General features: G+C 39.7%; 1 protein-coding gene across 2 annotated transcripts in view; it reads left to right on the plus strand.

Moving 5' to 3' along the window:
• Positions 1–22,336, plus strand: part of GOLM1 (golgi membrane protein 1) — a 38,411-nt gene that overhangs the window by 5,918 nt on the left and 10,157 nt on the right. The window contains exons 2-6 of one of the 2 annotated variants that reach the window (XM_053968837.1): positions 767–940; positions 3,502–3,681; positions 13,376–13,430; positions 14,401–14,503; positions 21,373–21,499. In XM_053968837.1, the coding sequence (XP_053824812.1) occupies positions 812–940; positions 3,502–3,681; positions 13,376–13,430; positions 14,401–14,503; positions 21,373–21,499 (594 nt within the window). In that variant the 5' untranslated portion in view covers positions 767–811. Of the gene's footprint in view, positions 1–766; positions 941–3,082; positions 3,150–3,501; positions 3,682–13,375; positions 13,431–14,400; positions 14,504–21,372; positions 21,500–22,336 lie in introns of those variants that run through there. The other variant, XM_053968838.1, reaches the window with a different exon arrangement.

A 22,336-nucleotide genomic window follows, 5' to 3' on the forward strand; every position in this document is an offset into this window, starting at 1 on the left:
TATTTCAAAGAGAATTGCAGCTACCCTTTGCCTCTGCCTATTTTTTAAGATGGTCTGTTTCACAGATATAGCACAAATCTCAATAACAACCAGTAGTGTCCCTGGTACTGCTAATTCATTTTTTATTTTTGGAGGAGCAGAGAAAGCAGCTGAGGATCAAAATGGAGAACACCTAAGGCAATGTAGCATTGAAATCAATGGAGTGTCTGCTCATGTTTATATTAATTGTTATTTTTAGATTCTCCTTTAAATAATTTGGTTCAGTCTTATTTATGTATTTATTTACAAGCTTGGGAATAAAAAGTTAGAATAGTAGTGTCAGATGGAATAAGTTGAAACTGTCCAATTTGAGAAAGCAAAGTGCGAATTTGTCCTCAAACAGCAAGACTAAATTAATTTTCTTAGTAAATTAGGTAAAAAGCAATCTATTCTCTAGCCCAGTGTTGTCTGTGTAGATTTTTGGTTAGATGTATGATAAAAGCATGGCTGGTTCTGTTTATTGCAGATGTTCATTATATTGTAAGGAGAATTCAAGACATCCGCCTCAAGAGCTTTCTGTGAAGCTTTATGTACAAGCTGATAGGGTGCAATGACCTTTCTTTGTCTTTCAGATGGAAATATCTAGACAGATCAACACGAATACTTTTACCTTCCTTGCTGGGTGTAAACCTGTCAGCTCACAGCTGTTGCATTACTGCAAAGGAAGTTTTATCGTGTGTATAAAATAGTTGGGGATGCAGTATAATGTGTTCTTTTTAATTTGCAGGTTTCCATACTTGTTGTGGTTCTTCGGATTTGTTCTTTTCTTGAAATGGTAGGACTAGGAAACAGCTGTCGCGGGATGAAGTCTTCACCACTCCTCATGGCTGTGCTCATGGCATGCATAATTGTTTTGGGTTTCAATTACTGGGTTGCAAGTTCTCGCAGCATGGATTTGCAGGTAATGTTCCTTTTGCTCTGCATGTCACTTTGTACTTGTGCAAGTAGTAAACATAGTTCACAAGAAGGATGATTCTCTTTCATGTGGCAAGTCAGTAACTTCAGCTTGTTGTAGGAACTTCCACAAATTTTACAGTTGTTGCTTATCAGTAGTGGGGGAATAGGATGAATGCCTATTTGTACATGAGAGGAACCCAAAACTTGAACACACCTGCATGTGTGATACTTGTTACTTCTGCTCTCACAAAACATTCAGGTGTCTCGTGCTGTTTCACATTAAAGATGTGACAAATGCCATCCTCTGTTTTTTGGCCCCTCCCAACCTCCCAAATACCTCCAATTTCCTCACCATCGTGGCAGTACTCAAAGCAGAAAAGGCCTTGGCTTTTGCAAGCCCCATTCAGCAATAACAAAAACATCTTTGTTATCAACCCTGTGTTCATCACAAATCCAAAACAGAGCCTCATACCAGTCACTGTGAAGAAAATTATTTCTACCCCAGTCAAAACTAGCAGAGTGATATTCCTAGATTTATCTTTGTACATGACCTATAACATTGTATGTATACTGTAGAAAGAAATCTGGGTTGTTCAGAAACAAAATCTGAATTTTTGATTTTTTGTGACCTTTCTGAAGAAGGACATTCAAGTCACATGTAATAATTACCTTGCCTGATGAGAACTGTATTTTTTCTGGTAACTATATTTTTTGTGGCTGTTGAACTTGGGTTTTAATCCTTTCTATACCATTTGTTCTAATATAGGGTATGTGAGTGAAGTTTCTGGTTTGTAACAATCTCTGCAGGACAGTTCTTTTTTTTCCCTCTTTTTTTTTTCTTTTTTTAAAATTTTCTTTTGTTACTGTTTTTAACAAGCTGACCTAAAAACTAACAACATGTTGATTAAACGTGGCCCATGAGAGCTCCTTCCCAGTTTATCCAGTAAATTTGCATGCTCTTCGTAACTGAGGCAAATTTTAGTACTGAGTGGACAGCTGAAGGATTGCAACTCCTGTTTCAGCCCAGAACAGGCACTGTTCAAACAGGGCACTTTTGTCTGGCCATGCAGTTAAGGGTATGTCTTATGACTTCTGAGACCCTGGTCATCCCTTGCTTTCCCGTCAGTCATTTGCCTTAGGATGGTGGCTACCAGTGTGTAGTAACTGTGTCAGTACTGCTGAAGTGTTGCTGCACAGCCATGAAGCAGCTGATAGCGAGAAAAATGTGCCACCATCCTAGTTTTTCTTGGTCTCAATAACCTAGAGACACAAGGTCCTGTGATATTACTGATGTACTATACCATCTTATACATTTCTCCTTAAGTTGGCCTGAAAATTACTTCACTTTGGCATTCACACACTCTGAATGGAATAAAAGCATAGCTGAACATGGATGGAGCTTCTAAAGCACTCTATAAACCCATGTGTTTGTTGGCAAGACTTTGCAGCTGTTATGACTGAAATGGAAGGAGTGTTTTTCCTTGCTATTCCAGCTAAACTGCAAGTAATTTTCCTTTTTTTTTTTCCTCTGGCTCCTCTCCCTTTTCTTTCTTTCTGTGGCAGAGAGGCAGGGTAGGTGGGACATGACATGCTACATACTGTGGTGTAAGAAGATTTGGTACATTTTCTTGGACTCTTGGAAAATGCACAGTTTTTATTATATCTAATTTTTAGTCCACCTGGAATCACCAGGTCTTTTTTTATATGGGTAGATTCTGTTGATATCTCCAGCCCCCTGCATGTTTTTGTATTCCTAGTTGCTGCTGAAGAACAATTTTAATCCAAAATGTTTAGAAACAATGTCCTGCAAAACTAAATTGGCACTTACAGAAAAGAAGTGGAGGAGGAAAGAATGTGGAAGCATCAGGCTTGATTCCTTAGCTTATGTCTCTGTCTATGTATGTACAGGATGTGATGGTGTTGAGTTTTCTTCTGACAGTAGCTGCTCTGAGCAGTCAAGGGAATGATGATTTTCTGTTTATGAACGAATTTTTCTCATATATGTCTTTGTGTAATAGCCATATGTAAATTGTTCATGTGAAAGTTGGGCAGTGTTGTCCTCCCTCTATCTTTTCTAGCTCCTCCAGGAAATCAGATTGATTTGAGAGCTGAGTTTTCACACTTCTTCCAGGAAATCAGATTGATTAGAGAGATGAGTTTTCACACTGAATTAGTTTGGGGTCAACACTGAGAAGTGTAGAGCCGTCAGAATGGTATGGGCTAAATTTAAAAAATTGTTTGTCCTTGTACTTCAGAAAGATAGTAGTCTCTAATCTTCTTTATGTTTATGTTTTGGGGTTTTTTTTAAGCTCAAGTACTGAGCTTTCCGTTTTTCTCATCTTTAACAGAAATTCTACAGTCTCTACAAAATACACACTCCTGTTAATTTACGTAAAACTAGAGAGGTGTGTGTCTGTGTATGACTAGTATGCCTGGCTGACACAGGACTTGCATGATATCCGCATTGTTAGCACTGTAAAATTTGCTATTCCTTGAATATACTGGACAAGATTCTGGCGAGGGGGAAACATCTCTGCTTGCTTTGGCTAATCTGCTCTTTCTCAGGGTCGAGTCATGGATCTGGAAGTCAAAGTCCGCAGGGCGGCAGCGGAGAGGGGTGCTGTGGAGCAAAAAAAGAATGAATTCCAAGGGGAGCTAGAGAAGCAGCGACAGCAGATTGACAAAATCCAGTCCTTGCACAGCTTTCAGATGGAAAATGCCAACAGAGTACATCAGGAAGAGAAGGTAGGGCTTTTCCTAGCCACAGTTTTCTGTGAGACTGTGGTTTACCAAGACACACTCTGCAACGGGAAGTGGTGCTCACATGTTGCAGCTTACAGTCAATGTTGGTGTGGCAAAACACTTTACATTGTATGATATTGAGAAAATGAACCTTGAATGGACATTTTAGCATGTGTTGTATAATTTTGAAATACTAGAAGCTGCAAGCTGCAAGTTTACTCAGCAGTTCTGAATAAAACTCTTATCCTCTCTATAAATCATTGCCATACTTGGGTTGTACCTTCACTTTTTTACCTGTATACTAATGTTTTAAAACTTAAGAAAAAGAGGAAGATACACCAAGAGATATATTCTTAAGTATATTTATAAGCATAAATGGTTGACGTTTATTTCTAAATGCATTACAAATTTTATGGCATCTTGGCTTTCTGCCTCCAAAACTCAGTGGTATTGGGAAGATATGAGAATGTGAGACTTTCATGGCAGTGCTCCTGACAGTTCAGCTTCACCAGGGGGATGGTATTCCTTTGTGAAGAATGTGAACAAAGCTACTTAAATAGCAGTGTGTATGATTCCTGCAGTGTAATATTTTGCAAATTGGTTTGCTGTGTATTTTCCTTGTGTTGCTGATACTGCTGTGATTGCAGTTGTTAGTAATATCACTTTTCTCCCTATTAGCAGAAATATTTAGTAGAGACTATTCAAATGCTTCTCCCATAGAGTTTCTTTACTGAAGTTAATAAATCAGCTTTCCAGGACTATTATATTCAGCAGGCTGAACAGTCACATCTTGTGATGGTAATACATACTCTTCAGGTAGCAGGTTCACTGTGCAGGAATGGTTTGCTCCTCAAATTGTGTTGCCTGAGAAAAATATCAGATTAATCTGATAAGATTAATCTTTGAAGAACTTAGAGGAACAAAAATTGAGTAAAAATGGAAGGTAGAATGTGTGCATCAATGTCATATATCATTAGTCTATTTTGAAATAATCTTTACCCCAGATCTTCAGGGAAATAGTAAACCAATGCTTTTTACCTCTTTTGAGACAAACATGTAACCTTGATAACTTCTCTCTTTTCTTTGTGTTCAGTCTTGCATATACTTTAAAAAAGATGAGGTATAGTTTGTCCATTTGTTTTTTTAATGTGTGCATTTTTTAAAAAGATATCTTTGAATATTCAGACGAGATTCAAGCGAGTAATCAGTCTTGTCACTTCTGCCTGCTGTTATTTTGTGTTGCTACTGAATGCTGTTGCATTATTTTGCTTTCTGCTTCAGTCCTACAGGGAGTGAAAAGACATGCATGAGCAGAAAAAATAAAATTCAAAGGAAAGAAAAAGGCAAATGTAATGGAGTATTATGCTTCCTTTCCATAAATAGATATTGCCAGAGTTACTAAAAGACACTGAAACAGGTGGCCAGAGAGTTTTCAGCACAGGCTAGCAAGAGGGGCAGATGTTGAGAGATGGTGACAGGACCTCATCCAGGAATTTTAAGGAAGTTTAGTGAATGAAATATTTCTTCTGCCAAGTCTGATGTGCCATCTTCTTGCTTCAAATTTCTGGCATTAGATGAGTGGTAGGTGGCAGCACACAATCTACTTTCCTTGTGGTGTTTCTCAGTCTAGGAACTGTTGATAAAATGTGGCATCCATACCCAGAGAAGCAGTGGTAAGTATTTAACAGAACTAGAACTGCTGTTGGACATGGGGTGGAGTGTGGTGTCTGGTGTCTTTCTTTTCTTCTGGAAAAGAAAGTCTTTCTTCTGAAGTATCTTGGAGTTTTCTCCTGAAAGAGTTGGTGATAAAGGTGAGGGAGACAAGTGAACACATTCACACCTGGAGTTGAAGCGGCTTGTAGAGATATTATACAGCCATGTGGTAAGACAGTGGTGGTACTGCAAGGGTGAATGCTACAAAGCAGCTTAGAAATACACTGGGTTAATTGTTGTACTGTGGGAGGATCACTGGTGGAGTTCTGAAGTTCTGTGAAAGGCACAGAGAGGACAGCAAAGGTCACCAAATCTGTGCAGTAGTTTCTCTACAGGAATCCATAGTGTGGTTTACAGGCTGGACAAGAGTCAGCAGAGGAGAGCCATCAAAGTCATCTCCAGGATTCCAAATGGTACAGAAAATGTTTGTGGCTGGGAGAGGGAAGGCAGGGTTGTCCGGCATTCACTGATGTGCTTCAAATGACATCATCAAATTGTAGTTCAGACTGAGCAGAATGTAGTGCTCTTCAGGCAGTAGGTGGTGAAGCTTCAAGTGCATGGCATCCATAATACTTATTTACAGTGGGTCTGTGTAGGTTAAGGAGCAACTGGATGACTTTGGGCAAACACCTAACCCACTGCCAAGGTGTTTGTTCTGTTTCAAAGTGTTCCTCAGACAGAAGAAGCTGCTGCTTAGAAAATACTGTGCTTTATGGCTGCCTTGGAATTCATTTGGCATTTCAGTGTTAGAGGTGAGATGCTGGGAAAGGTGGATTTTGGGGCCAATAAAGTTGAAATTCCTGCCTCCTTAGTGCTTTTCCCTCTGTCACCCTAAAATACAGTTCAGCTTGTTTCAAAGCTTGCTTTGAAACCCTGGGAAGTGATACCCTAGGGAAGTGGTGCATGGGACTGATTTCCTGAATTCTGCATTCTGTGGCTGAAAAAGAGCATGTGTCTCACTCAGGAGCCTGAAGTGGTAGGGTGAGCATGTATGTGCCTGTGCACCATTTTGCATCAAATTCAAAATTTGCTTTTCTTGTGACACATAGACAAATACCCTGCAGAGATGCTGTTTGTTTTCCATCTCTAGTTTAAGAGTAGGGAGAACTGTTTTGCTGGAAAGCCGTGCATTTGTCAAAAGAAGACATCAGCCAAGTTGGTATAGTTTCATCCACTGTAATTCAGGAAAGCCTCTGATGTGGTGGCAGGGAAGAGAGGGAAAGCTTAATTCTCCTCACTAATGACCTTTATTGGAAGAAGCTGTCTGGGATCAGAGGTTATTCTACAGAGGGATATGGAATATAAGAAAAGACAGCTTCTGAGTGCATTTTTGTTTGTGTGTATCTATATCCATGTATAAATGTGTTTTGTATGTTCATATCTTGTGTATACATGGTATGAAGGTATATACAGGACATATACATATATCCATGTTTTTTGGCTCCATGGATTGCAGTGGAATCTGGGATTCCTGGGAGGGAGACAAGTAATGAATTCACTCTTCCTGATGGTGGGAAGCTTGCTCCTTGAACTGAACTTTTATTTTGTGAGGATTAGTGGCTAGTATTTACCTACTTAGGAGGAATTAATGTAAATCCAAATCCTGAGACTCTCAACTTGTTTTGCAAGCATTTTACAAACTCTATAACTAACTAGAGATCTTTGAGTCGTAAATAAGATTTTTCTTAGTTCTTGCTGTTCTTAAAGAAAAATTAAAATGCTTTCGGCAGTTGAGTAGGAATGATTGGTCCCTCTCAAACCTCCCACTTTTTGAGGAAGAAATTATGGTTCTTTTGGCTGTAGAAGAAACTTACATATGAGGCATACTTACACAATCTGGACTTCTAACCAAGAGCAAGTCGCAAGTAACATTTGAGACCCATCATAATTGCAGTTAATCTCTGCTCACTGTGTCTTATTACTCTGCTGATAAAATATGGAATAATTACAGTACTGATTTACTTTCATACCAAACCAAAACACCGATAAGGTATTTGCCCCATTAAAATCATTGTCACTAGCAGTGCAGTAATCACTTTGAGTTAAATCTGCCTTCTTTGGTGGTAGAACTCTCTCTATGCTACTTGAAGGATGAGGGCACAGAACATCGTTAGTCTAAGCCTGTTATACTATGTGGGCTCACCATTCACTGACGCAGTGTAATTCTAGAAAATTACTGTTGTAATTATTTTGTTAGGTCTGAATAGGTATAAAACACTACTGTCACTGGTCTACTTTTAAAAAACATGCTTGAAATTTTAAATATCAGTGTAAGATTTAGGAAATAGCTTCTGGAAGTCCATACAGAAGTAGAATGATGAGATCAAGTAGTCTTACATGAACATTTGACAACAACAGTTCAGGAGTGCAAAAAGGCTGTTTCTAATCTGTATATTCTATGTGGTTGTTATTCAGTTCTCGTAGCTTCTGGGATGTACAGAGCCACAGAAGTCTCTTTGAAGAACATAACAGGACAACAATATTTTTAATATTTCTGAACTCCATGAGTATGATTTTGCAGTTGGTATTGTTCTTTGGATTTACATAAATCTTCTCCATCCCAAATCTTGTTTTACTGAGAAGGGCCAAGATTTGTTCATTCTATGTGAAGCATGTCACTGTCCTTTTGTTCAGTATCTTTTAACACTGGTCACAGCTGCTCTCTGGTCCCCTTCCTCTGGGGAAATTTCAATTCCCAGCACAGTCTTCTGACATGAAGTACCTGTTGGTATGCAGGGAGTCAACTCCACTCAGAAGGAGTTACAGTAGTCTGTAGGAGAGAGTAGAAAGGTACCTTTTTCTTTTCACTGAAGGCTATATGTATTTTGGTTTTTGTATTTTTTTTTTCAACCCAAACAGTGTTACATCTTCCAGTTTTGGAAAAGCTTTGAGGTAAGGAAGCACTGCCTCATGTCCCATATTTGCTGTAGCACAATATTACTAAATGAGCAAGGGAAATCAGTGTGCTTCCTCATATTCCTCATAACTGGTACAGCAGAAGTCTAGAAGATCACCTCTGTTCAAAATATATTTTCACATGGTAGGAAGGAAAAAAAAAAGGATGGTCTGAGGCTAGCTGAACTAGAGAGAAGGAATGTAGAGTATATGTAGTTTGAAGTTAACTACCTCTTCACAGCTAAATGAATGGACCAGAAGTCAGATGGTGCATTAGATATACCTGTGGAAGTTTTATATTAATATTCTAATATCATATGATTTTGCTTTGCTTACATTGGGTTACTATTTGGGTTTTAGTTAAATGTAAAGTGACAGGAAGTGAGTAAAGTGAAGTGCAAGTCCTGTCATTTCACAGGGCTTTTCTTCTCCAATCGACTTGCTGTTGCCTAGTACCTGTAACAGTAATTTTGTATTCATGTGTATCAAATACCACCTCTTGTGCTTAATCTTTAAGAAACTAACTTGGCAATTTTGGTGGTTTTGAAGGCAGAACTGCACCATGTGATGGTGTGCATGTCCTTGTGTCCTCTGCGATAAAACAGAATCTAGATTGCTTTTAGTACAGGCTGTGAAGCAAGATTGAGTCTCAGATCTTTGGCAGAACCACTCTGTAGAAACAGAGGTGGTTTTTTAGGAATTGGATTTTGTTGGGTGCATGGGTTGTTCATTTCTTTGGTTGGGTGGTTTTTGTTTGGGGTTCTTTTGTTGATTGGGTAGGGTTTTTTATGTTTATTGAGGAAAATTGCAGTTTCTGAATGGAATTCCATTTATTGAGAAATAGATTTCAATGAACAATATCTCCTCAATTTTGCGCTTGAAATTTGTTGTAAGGCTTACTTAATTGATGCGCCTCCACTGAAGTATACATGAGTGTGCAACACAATGATCAACCTTAAAGAGAAATATTTCCTTAAAAACCTTATTTATGAACTTTTTCCTCACACACTATTATGTGTTTTAGCTGTTAGTCTCTTGGCCTGGAACCAAAAAGCCTTTTTCTGGCAAGTTCTTATGTTTTAACACCAGCTGGCGTCTAAATATCATGCAGACTCTTAGTCTCCCCACATCTCCTGCTAGATTTTTGAAGAAAACTCTGTGTTGAGATAAGAACACTTTGATAACTGAGAGGAATAAAACCCAAGAGAAACAAGACATACACAATCCAATTGCTCAGCACCTGCTGTCTGATGCCCAACTGTTGTGATGCACTGAATAGCTTATTTAGTAGTTGTTTTGCACTGGGTGATTGGGAATTTGCACTGAGTAGTTTTTGTATTGCACCATGGAGTTTATGTCACATTGGTCTATTCCACACATCTTTCCCCTCCCCGCTAAGCTTCAGGTATGGTGGTCTCTCCCTGACCTGCTCCCTCTTCCCCTTCTCCTCACCTGTGTCCCATTGGATGTGGCTTCCCAGTTCTGCCCCACCCCTTTTCCCTGAGCTCAAAACCCCCCTGGACGACACCTTTGGTCTCTTTTTCTTCTGGATGCCACCAGACGCCTCAGCCTGTTACCCACTGAGGCGTCACCTGGATCCGAGGTGGCTCCTTATAATAAACAGGATTTGAGTCCCAAAGAGAAGAGGATTCCTACGGTCCCCCAGCAGCTATCAATGCCTCCTGGCCAGCTCCCCCAGTTTATGTCCCAATGTTCTGTGGTAAGGAATGTCCCTTTGGCCAGTTTGGGATGCCTGACAGAGCTTCCTTCTGGTTTCTTGTGCACCTGCTGGCTGGCAGGGCATGGGAAACGGGCAAATCCTTGCCTTAGCGTAAGCACTACTGAGCAGTAACTAAAACATCAGTGTGTTGCAAGCATTATTCTCATATTAATGCCAGAGTAGTGGTGGGGAGTCATGGGAGCATGCAAGACAGAAACACTCTTTCTCTTTGCTGGAAGGACTTAAATCAGTTTGAATTAATCATTAAATGAGTGCCCTGCTTTCCCCTGATTAATTATAAATGTCCGTTTCTGCATGTGTAAATCTTACCTTCCCATCTTGCTTTATTCACAGTTGGTTTTGTTCTTACCAGATGAGTTACTGATCCTGTGGATTATCTTTGTCTCCTTTGTGCTATATTTGTGTAAGCAAAGCCCTTTTTTTCTTAAGTTTTAGTGTTTATGCTTATCAAACTATTTGCTTTCTTTTTTCTGTTGAAATTATGCTTTTATATACATGCTCATTATGCTTTTACATACACCACGTACAGTCAGTGTTAGAAAGGATGTATGTCAGTTCAGTGTGCTTGGGTTAGCTTGGTTCTTGATAGTAGCAAATGCTGGAGGAGTTACTGTAGTAATTCCTCCAAGGAATATGTATATGGAGAATACTGTTTGGCATTATTCAGATCATATGCATTTACATAGTCCAAAGTATGTGCTCAAAACGAATACTTCAAATAATTTATCTCAAAGCTTCCTCATGCATATTTCTCCATTATGTTTTATTATTTTTAAACAGTAACTTTGTGTTTCTTAAGTGGAATAATACTTATATAGACATGTTCTATGGTGAATAATAAACAAGTCTTTGGCTGCTATCATTAAAAAATTTGCTGTACAGCTGGAGCAATTTGTTTCCCACACTACTGGTGGAAGTGTGACTTCTGAGTTTTGATGTCTGAAGCATTGTCTGTCCACAGCATTGTCTCCAGTCAAAAGACTTGTTTTTTTTCCTCTTTTGGTAGTCATAAGGACTTCTGTGCAAACATGTTTCCAAATAGAATAAGCTGGTTCTGTATTACAGATTTACTGTATAACAGAATATCAGATTTTGATACGGTGACAGGGTGATTTTAAAAGCTGTATTTTTTGCTCCTGGGGATTAAAGCTATTGTTTAGTGGGCTAAATGAAGTTTAAAATGTGAGTTTCTTTCTAGAACTGAATATTGGCATGTATCTTTTGAGTACTTCCCAGCAGTTTTCATTCTTGATCTGCATAAAATTCCAAAAGTAAATAATGTTTGCTTAGTTTACAGCCACAAGGTGAAAATTAGTTAACACTTGAATTATAGGAGGAGGAATGGAAGACCTAATATTATTGACTTAGTAGATTGGAAGCTGGCAGTTGCAGTACTGTGCTGTAAATTATTAAACAGTATTTCCTGCTCAAGTTAAACAGCTAACTAGGATTTAACAGGTTTTTGCCTGGACTGTTGCCCACACATTCAAGGAGATAGGTGTGGCATTGCCAAAAGAAAGTTTTATATGCAATCTGTAAAGACCAAGGCAAAGCCTTATCTCAGCCAAGGAACAATTTCTTTTTTTCCCTGTTGTGATTCAAAGAGACTTTTTTAATGTGGGAAGTAAGTTTTTTACTTCAGCTGATCACAGTTATTATTGTCCTAATGTACAAAACATGTAACACTTGTATATTTTACTGTCACATAAGTGACACCTGGCATTTAGGTGTTTAAGGACACCCCCATCCCCATTCACTCCCACTCGTCCCCCCCTTCCCCCCAATAAATAGAACCAAAACCAGCAAAGCCCCACAAAAAAACTGTAATAAATTTATAAATTGCTCTATCATACTGATTTTTCTAGTCCACTGACAGTTTCTGGTAATGGCCAATGCTGTGTTTTCCTGAAGGTGATAATCCTGGAACAACCTGACTACATTGTCCACACATTAGCAAAACTTGGAGTTTCCAGTGAAACATTAATTTCCTTTCCACAAACCAGTGAAAACAAATTAATTTATTATTTACCTATCCTATGAGAAAGGAGAGGGAGAGATGTTAAACAATCCTACATATAAGTTGTTACTGTTTTTTGAGTTTCTTTTTACTTGAGCATGATGTTTTTTTTCCTCAGGGTTTCACAGTGGTGTTCACATAACAGCTGTACATATAGAATGGTGTAGAAAGACTTAGCAACAGCTGAATGACCACCTCTGTGAAGTTACTACTCTGCTGGGTGCTGTTCTACTCAGATTTATTGAATGCTGCACTCATGTAATCAGCTGGCTCTTATTACTGTAGCCTTGGGAAGAAAGACACCAACAATGCTGTCAGTGTTTCAGGGTGACTTGGGCAGACAGAGTGGATGCTGTTCCTTCTTTTTGGGTGTGGACATACACACACCTCAGTACTAGAGCAGAAACTTTGGGAAACAGGGGAGTTGATTTTTCTGGGACCCTTGAAGAACCTTGAAGTTTCCCAGGACAAGGATAATAAGGGACAATGAAGCCTGAGAAATACCTTCCTAAGACGGGACTGGATGGTTTCTGAAGAGTCAGTGGATGTCTTTTTTGTATTTTTAAGAATGTTTCTGCATCAGACTTGCTAAGTGTTGAATATGAATCTTGAGTTATCCTGACATCTGGCTCAAAAGAATAATTTACTTAGCTGTGACTTGACATAGTTTTCAGGTGTTTTGGGGAATGTGTGTATATGAAATGGTAGATGGAGATTGATTAAAGAATAGACATAATGTGTTGTGTTCTTATTCTTTGTTTGTACAGTAGAACAAAGTGAAGGAGTGGAAGAAGGCCACTCCAACATGAAAGCAATCAATAAGATAGGTAGAAAAGGGATACAATGCAAGGCTTTCATGGAGTTGCTTTATACTGAATGATTAATGCTTTCATAGCTCATCTTTGCATGCCTGAATGCAGGTGTATTGATTCCTCAGTGAGGGTAATTGATAGTGAGCTGTGATGTCGTATTCTTCCTTCAAGAGATAAATACAGTAAGTCTGACCGTGACTCCAGTTGTGAGATACAGTTAGAATAAAGTGACAAGCAATTTTAGTATCTATAAATTCCTTTAAATTCTTCCTATTTTCATTTTTGCAGTGATATCTTCCCCCACTCCCCTATACTGGAAAATCTGGGTTAAAATGAATATTTGTTGTTTGCAATAGGAGATTTCTAAAGCAGCTAAAAGGTTTTGTTGAACTGTGACACTGTCACAACTGTGGCACACAAAAAGTAGATCTTGTTACAAGTGCTTTGATAGGTGTTGTTTATAATGGTAATACAGGTCCTTTGCAATTAAAACACTGTTTTTTGTTCTGTTTCTTTCAGGCAATGCTGATGAGTAACATCACAGTAAATGATCGATTGATTCAGAGTTTACGAGGTATGTTGTGGTAGCTCTGTGACTCTCTCTGATATTGATTTTTAGGCCCCCTGTTTTTAAGACTTGAATTACTCTGTGGCCTTTTGAGAATGCTGCCTTTCTTCAAGTCAGCTGGTACATGAGCTGCCATGACTTAGATACTTCATCTGCATAGCTCCAGTTAAGTGTCAGACTAATCTGCCTCAATAGTAGGAGGATTTGTCCATGTTGTGCTTGATGTAGTACTCTTGACTCTTATGATATAATATGAATAGAACTAAGTTAATATATTTTTCCTTCATTTTACCTGGCAACATATTCTTGCATTTTTCCCTGAGGTGTGGGGTCATGCATTTTAGCACCAGAGGAATTCACAAATCTATATTAAATATAAAAAGTCAGTCTAATTAATTTCTATTCGTGGTAGTGCTTCAAAATTGTTAGCAATGTATTCTAGAGGTACTTGGGAATTAATCCTATAACGAAGTAAGTATGTCGTGGTATTGTCTTCTGGTGCCCTCTCACAGAGGCTTCTATCAGGAAGAAAATTAAATCATAGATGCCTCTGTTGCTAAGGAACATGGGTATAAATTGCATATTATTCAGGGAAGCATTGCAAGCTTGTCTGTATATGACTGATAAATGTGAATGCTATTTCATATTGTGTTCTGATTATGATTTCACAGATGTAAAGATTTTCCAGACTGCAACTTAGCAGGGTTTGCAAATCAGATCTTTGTATTCCTTAAGAGGAAAAGTAGGTAAAAATATGTATTACACTGTTTTGCCAATATATTATACTGAGAGGTTATTCTTACCAGATCCTGTGCATCCTTGTTGAATAAATTGAACAATTATATATGCATTTGTGTATGAAATGCAGTTTGCATGACAGATGAATTAATTTAGCATTGTTGTTATAGATTTGTTTCTTGATGTTTCTAGTTTAGAATCTGTACATATATGTGTATTTTAATCCTGCTTTGACCAGAACACTTGAAAGAGTTACAGATGGAATATGGAAAGCTACAGCTGGATGTTTACTCGTTTCAGAAGAACCAGACTAACCTTCAGAGGAAGTTCTCATATGATCTGTAAGTATGTTCTTTAGGAAAGATGACTTCCCAAATTAGAGGTGACTTGGTTACAACCCAGAGTACTCTTGTGTTATCTATAGCTCTGTTAGTAAATACACATTTTTGAAGTGAAGATAACATCTGACTCACCTAAAACTGCTCACAGTTGATCTTGGAGAGGAGCATTAACTTTCCAGTGTTTTTCATCTCTGTGCCCAGACACTTCTTGATGTTCCTTCTATTGCAAGAGGATAAGTGTAGCAATATTATCACTTAAGAATTGTGTGGGGAAAACTGAAACATGAAGAGGTTAATCTGTGAAGAATTTTGAATTAAGATAGGAGAATACCTGATGAGAAGCTGTACCTTACAGAGCTGAAGAGGTCTTGGGAGCTTCTTGGATGATCAGACTCATGTGTTCTGCTTTACATGACATACCTAGTCATGGCTTTTTCTTGAGATTTCCCACTGAATTTTAAAGCATGGATAACTGAATGAAAGTATTTACAGTACTTTCATTATCCTTACACTAAATACACATTTCTGGTATTTCTATTAATTTCTCCTCAGTTCTTTCTGCTCAGTAATATTCTTGTTTCTTCTACCTGCCTTCACAATCTGTAGTATCTTCCAGTGACAATGTGTTATTTTTCTCGGCCCTGGTTGGCTCCTGAACACCTGGCTTTGGGCGCCTCGGCTTCTCGTCGGGGCTGGCGCTTGTCGCGATTCCCGGGCACTTCTGTTGCTGTGCACCGGCACGGGCTGACCGTGCTTTGCCGTCAGCGCGAGGGAGAAAACAAAGAGGCAAGGAAATTGTCCAAATCTGTCCGCGTGGAGGCTGGAGGCTTTAATGGCCGCGGGAGCTGCGATGGAGAAGCTGCAGACTGCTCCCAACTCCACGTGGATGAAAATGGCCCCGAGACTGGGGAGCCCCGGGATGATATAGGAGTGGGACAGGGAGGGTGAGGGCCCTCCCACCCAATGGGGGGCAGGCGCCGTGGTGATGACACGGACCACGGCGACCAACGGGAACGTGGCAGGGGCGGACATGGGGCCTCGGGGCGAGTAGGGTCGCGGGAATGGGGTGATGGACACAGAATTCTCAGGACTGGACGGGGGAGTGGTTACAAGAGTGGCGGGGGGAAGCTCCAATGGCAGGCAGCCTGGAGCAAGCCACCATGGGGGGGGAAACACAGGTGCACGGGGGTACACAGCACTTGGCTAGCTAACATAGATCAGAACCCCTAATCTGAACCCAAACCCGGGATGCAACATCTTCCCCTTGTGCATAGATATAAAAAAGCAATAGAATTTGCTGTTTGCATGTTCTCATAATTATGTTCCATCAAGAATGTAATTGTCATAGTGATAGGTATTTTTTCAGCAGCCATTGTTTAGCCAGGTTTTTTAGGAATTGTAACTGAAAGTGGAACATGACACTCAAAGAACTTGAATTCTGCAGGCTACACTTGAAGTAAGGTTTTTTTTTTTTTTTCATTTTAGAATTAAAGATTAATGTTAGTGATACTACTGATTACCAGTTGGTTGTGAGCTTTTTTTGGGTTATTATTCATGTAATAAAGATGACCTAGATGGATTATATTAGTGGAGAATTTAAGATTTATAACAGAAAAGTGGATAGAAGTTGGAAACTTTAGTTTGTACCTGCCTTTCAATAAACTGTGTTGTGTATGTGGGTGTTAAGTGGCCTTTTCCCCCTCTGTGTTTGTAGTGTACCATGGTTGTTAAGGACAGTCTGTTGGCTGTTCAGTTAAATGACAGACCTGAGACCCATGTACCTCTGTTGATAGTTCTGTGCTAGTCAGTGAATCTGTTTTCCAGTGTCTTCTTCTACGTCTGAGATCAGCAGGAACAAATAGATCTGCACAAATATATCTATCTGCTGGATAGTAATGCTCCACATGAGAGGTACACCTGTTAAGCACTGGATTGATGTATACATACAGGGAGGTGATACATGGCAAATGTATTTAGTCTGGCTTAGGAAAACCTGGAGGTTTATCACCCATGTCTGGTGAAATGTTTATAAGCATGGTTCTGTTGAGGAAATCCCTGACAGAGCACCCCTGCTTGTGGTAGTGTACCATAAAGAATCCCTCTTTGTTTAACAGAGCAAGGTTGTATTCAGACAGCATAGCTCCAAGGTCTGGGCTGGCTCAAGGTGAAGAGCTAAGCATGACACAGTGGTAAAGTTGGGTTTCCTTTTATGAGGGTAAATGTAGAGATAGGTGTGGTAAATCAGCCATGTGGTAGTTGAACAGGGACTCAGCTGATCTGCTTCTGGTTGGTCTTGAGGCAGGTGCACCATTTCCTGCAGAGCCTCCATGGGAGTATGTAAAAGTAGTTATCTCAGCCAAGGAGCAATGCTGTCTTCACTAGCTTTGCTGCAAAATACTTAAAGGTTCATTTTCTATTTCTAGACTCTTTTTGTGAGAGTACAAGTAAGGAAAAACAAACTTTGGACTTAAATTTTCGTAAAATAATTTATTGCTTCAGTACTTTGCAGCGTTCACACAGTCCTAGCAGGAACATGTATTTTTAAAACATTGCTTGTTGTGTACCTTTAGGGAGGATGTTGGAATGTTAGTATTTCTCTGCTAAACTAATATACACAACTAACTTTACATTGTGTTTAGGTAATTGCAGAAATGGATATTTGATTGTGCTTGGCTACATATGTTCTTGTTTTGCCGCCATGCCCACCCTGATTCCCCTGGCTTTGCCTGCCCGGCAGAAGCACGGTCAGCTGTGCGGGACACTCCCCTGTGTCTCGAGGAGAGTCGGGGAGCAGCTAAGACAGAGCGCTTCGCTGTCTGCCTTGTATGGAGGAGAGGCGGCATCAGAGGAGGCAATAAGGGAGCTGACTCAAGGCTGGGGAAAAAGTCTCAGGATTAATCCACGCTCCAAGGAGCTCCAAACTCCAGAGTATCCAACAGCTGAGAGTAGCCTCGAGGCTCTTGCAACATCTCAAATAAGGGGGCAGTAACAAGGGGGAAGAGACGCCCATTAACCAATGGGGGGATTTGGGGGAGTGGAAGGCGGAAGGACAGACAGACGCATAAAGCAATGGGTGATGTTTAAGGGTGGGACCCTGGCCCTTGTCCAATCACTTGATGCCCAAGGTGGAAGATTCTGGAAGAGTGGGATGGGGAGCTGAGTGATGGACAGGGTACCAGAGAGGGGACAGGGGAATGACTGAGCATTTTCAGGGAGATTGGCATTGAGGGAAAGGCGGGAAAGCTCAGGGTGGAACCATTGGGAGAAAATGGGGGGTGAAGGGGCAAACCATTACAGAACGGTTACAGAAATATAAAAACACAATACCACACTCTTTGCTATATGCTCACTTAATACTGTCAATTTAAATGCTTACAAACAGCCTTTTCCCAATGTGATTGTGGGCTTGGAAAAATAAGAATTGTTAGAAAGACTCCAAATGTTATTTTTAATCTGCCTTCCTTCCTCCCTTCCCAGTTAGGAATAAACTAGTGTGTTGCCTCTCTGTTCATCTGCCTTGCCAGGAAGGGGCATTAGACCTGATTATGTGCTTCTTCCTTTTACCTGGATTTGCATGGATGAAGGTTTTGCACCTTAGGCAGCAAGTATACTATGCCCAGTTCAAAAACAGACCATATTATTTGTATAAAAATAATGAAAATGTTATAAAAAGATTACGGAAGTCAAATGTCTTTTTCAAACGGCACATTGTAAATCACTCTTTTTAAACATTCAGTTACTATTCTGTAGAAGACAGTGGTAAAAGCAGTTGTGCATATGGAATGCATAAGAACAAAATTTGTGATCTTGGAGGAAAAAAAAAATATCATTATTTCTTCTTGTACCCGAGCCTTGAAGTTTTATCTTAGCATTTTTTGGAACAAGCTTAGCGTTTTCCATGCAGAAGCCAGCAGGAGCTATCTGGCCTTACTGGTGTTGTGTGCAAAAGGAGCGTGCATTCCTCAGCAGTTGACTTCACAATGTACCCTTGGTGTACACTGTGCCCAGTGCTGTCTGATCATGGTTAGAGCTTCTTCAGCAAAGGCTCAGTGGCATACCGACCCTTCTCTTCTGCAGCACCCAGAGTGAAACAGAAGCCTCTGGACTCATCTTTTGAAATCGTTACTGAATACATTCCAATATTCAAATGCATTTTTGTTCCTAAGAGCTTTGTTTGTTACTTAGAAATCTCACTGTGTGTAAAAAGTGTGATAATTAGTGTGATATTTGCAGATCTGACAAGTGCAAGAGTGTGAGTGCAACCCTCTTTTGGTAGGGTTGAAAGGAGGAGATGGTAGATGCTCCTGGAGAACAAAGGTACTCTGTTTGTCATGGTGGGCATATGCAAATCTAGCAGCCTAGAGGGGGAGAGGCTGCGCATCTGTTCCTGTGCATGCAGAGCATATCTGTACATGGCCAAGTATGCAGAACACAGAACACGTGAAGCATGAGCACACACAATATTCTTCTGAGAGTGTCTGCTACTGCAAAACATGCTCTGGGGTTGGACTGGTTGGACAGATGGGCTGTCCTTCCTTATGCGTTTGTAGTTTGGGCTCTTCTCCACCTTTGTGCCTCTTGGAGCTCTTTGTGCCTCTAAAGCTCTTGGAGATGATCCTTGGGTGGGCTGGTGGCTCCCTTGATGAGCCTGGGAGCAGCTGGGGAGAGTGTTATTTGCACTCCTTCATGTGTGCACAGGTGAGCTCTGTGTCATGGAATTAACTATGTAGTGAAGGAGAAAACGTACCACAGAGACTGAATTTAAGAACATTAGTTTTGCACATTTGAAATGTCTTGGTGATGGGACGAGGTGGAGAAACTAAGGCTGTCCCTGTACTATAAAAGTTGTTGTAAACATGAGTAGAGTATTCAAATCTCCTTGAAAAGAAGGGAATTCTATTACAGATAATAAGCTTAAAATGGGGAGGGTCTGTCCTCTATGTTAAATGAACTTTATTTTCATGTGCATTGTGGGATCAAAGTCCAAGCTTTCTCAAATGCTCTGTCTCTGACTTCAGGTTGTCTGTGTACTGCATCTTTTTCAAACTTGTAAACTGACAATTAATATGTCCTTTTATTTCTTAGAAAATAGTGAATGTGAGTATAACTCAAGCCTATGCTATTTTACTATCTCTGATGTTCACCTGTTTGAAGCACGGCTTATTTTGGTGACTCTTCCATGTAGTAGCATTGTCAAATCAGACTTTAGAATCATGTCTGGTCTACAAGAAAACATAATAAAGGTAATAAGTCAGTTAGCATATCTGTCTGCTACTGTTCTTCCTTTTTAGGTGTGAACTACAGAAGAGATACTTTACTTTTGAAAGGCAGGGCTGGAGAAGGGTGAAAGTGCAATAAAAATGAGTCACTTGCTGTGGTAGAGTGCACGTAGCATGGAAACTCGTTTGGATTATGTAGTAGTTTATTTTCAGTTTGAGAAACTGCAGCATGCCTGTCTGAAACAGCTGCTGTTGCATGGAGGGTATTGACACTCAGAATAACACTGGTCAGAGCCAGAATAAGGAGAAATTCACCCCCCTTCTTAGTCTTAGTGATGGGTATGAGAAACTTGCAGTATGTTGACCATGCTGTTGTACAAAGGTTGCTGGAAAAGATTTTGAATGCAGAAAGATGCGTTTGCAAGGTCTGGAGCCGATTGTATATGTAAAAACTGGAAGTTATCTTTGAATGGAAAAACAAAGGAGAGAGAGAAACCAGGAGCCTGCTCTTCTTTGTGCAGGCTCTCCAGGGCAGTGGGTACTGACAGTGATGGTGATTTTTTCACCATATTTTCCCCTAGTGTGACACACCTGTCATTGGGATCCACCCAAACAAACTGCTATTCTTCATAGTGTGGTCAGAGCATACTTGGGGTCATATGATGACTAGTTTCTAAGACTTCTGTGTGTGTATTATGGGATAATGCTTATCTTGGTGTGTTATTCACTAGGTCTTGTTCTTCCTCTGATATAAACTGAAAGCTGTAAAATGACTGATGAAGAGAGTGGGGGAGAAAGGATGATCTTGCCCTGACTGCAGCCACTTGCCTTGAGAAACAGATTGACAAAACTCCTGGGCTTCGCACAGGATCCCCCAGCACATCCACAGAAGGGGAGAACACTGCCCTGGCAGCTTTAGGGAAAATACTGCTGCGAACAGCAGACCTTACATAGGAGTTAGGGAGTTGTGAGGAAAAGACAGGCTGCACGGATGCAGATAGAACTCTGCTGTTACAAAGGCTGAGATCCTATTGGTGCTGTGTAACTATTAAAAGTATGTAAAAGATATACAGTGCATGCATCTTTAGGACATATTCCTTCTGGAACTTACAGTAGCTACTAGTGAATTCTGTTTCTGTAACATATGTTTTATTACATCTTGCAGCATTGCACTTTGCTGAAATATTGAGGAAGTGCATTCAGTTTGCTAACGGTAGATTACATCTCTTTTCTATTTCAACTGATACTTTTCTGTTTTCTGGCTAAAATCAAAATATAAATTTCTGTAATCATACTAGAAATGCTTCAGGGATCAAAATTGATTTTAACTTATCTGGACTTGACACAATGACACAAAGACACAATGGAAAAATCATGTAGCTTATTGAGCTAGTCAGACAAAAGTAGTTTAAATTAATTTCTTCCAATAGAACTTGCCTGCACTATGAATTTGTCCTTAGGACTTGGGTCAGTTCCTCATTTTTTCCTAGTGACTTATCAAATGTAAAACCAGGTAGTAGAATTAAGGCAATAATAACATGTAAAGAAAAAAATAGATATAATGAAGGAAAAAAATTAGATAATTTTACAAAAGTACGTAACAGAAGAATCTAGATGAGACTTAATTGTCTTGTTCATGTTTTTTTTCAGGTCACAGTGCATCAACCAGATGAAAGAATTAAAAGAACAATGTGAAGAAAGGATAGATGAGCTTAGAAAAAAGAGTAGTGATGTACCACCAATCAAAGAAAACAAAGACTTCACAGAAGATAGCCAGGTATGGTTTGGATAATTTATTGAAAATACTTTTTTGTAATTCTTAAGTGTTTCTTCACATTTCTGCTATCTCCTATTAGCATTACCCTATCTCATTAAGTTTTTCACTACTTCAGCATTTGTTGAATGTTTCTGATCTGTGGGAAATGGGGTGATTTCAAGGACAGAACAAGGAGATACCCTGCAGGAGATTCCAAATCACTGTGTCTCTGAGATGTGCCAAATTTGAGAGGTGATGCCAAAAGTGGTGTGGGATCCATTAAGGAATATTTACATGACTGAACTTTAGCTAATAATACCTTTTGACTTTGTTAAAGTACTTAGTTGCTTTGTGTGTTAAGGATAAGTTGTGAATCACTTCAGAGAAGCAGCAAACCCTGAATATTGTAGTCCAAGGTTCATCAGCCATTAATTTTCACAGAAGTCCTTTGTGTCTGCATTTTACTGTAGGAATGAAGGGATAATCAAATGTCTTAGCTGTTTGATGTCAGATATTCTGAGCCAAAGAATTACAAATTCATTGCTGAACCTATTGAAGGCTCACTAGGGTATGGCAGGCTCAGCAAATATGTTGGCTGCGTGTCAGCTGGCTTTTTCTCCTGGGGTGCAGAGGGTAGCAGAAGATCCTGTTGTCCTGGCATGTAATTTATTGATCCTTCTTCATTGATGTGGGATTTGGTCAGGAATAGGATTTGATTGTTTAAGCTTGATATGGATGGCCCTGGAAAGATGCAATCAGGCTCTTGGGTGAGAAGGCACACAGTTTATTTCTGTACCAAAGTAGTCCTTTCAGGATTACTGAAGAAACAAGTTTCAGAAGTTAGACTTTTTACATGTG

The sequence above is a fragment of the Vidua chalybeata genome, chromosome Z, assembly GCF_026979565.1.
Source record: "Vidua chalybeata isolate OUT-0048 chromosome Z, bVidCha1 merged haplotype, whole genome shotgun sequence".
NCBI lineage: Eukaryota > Metazoa > Chordata > Aves > Passeriformes > Viduidae > Vidua > Vidua chalybeata.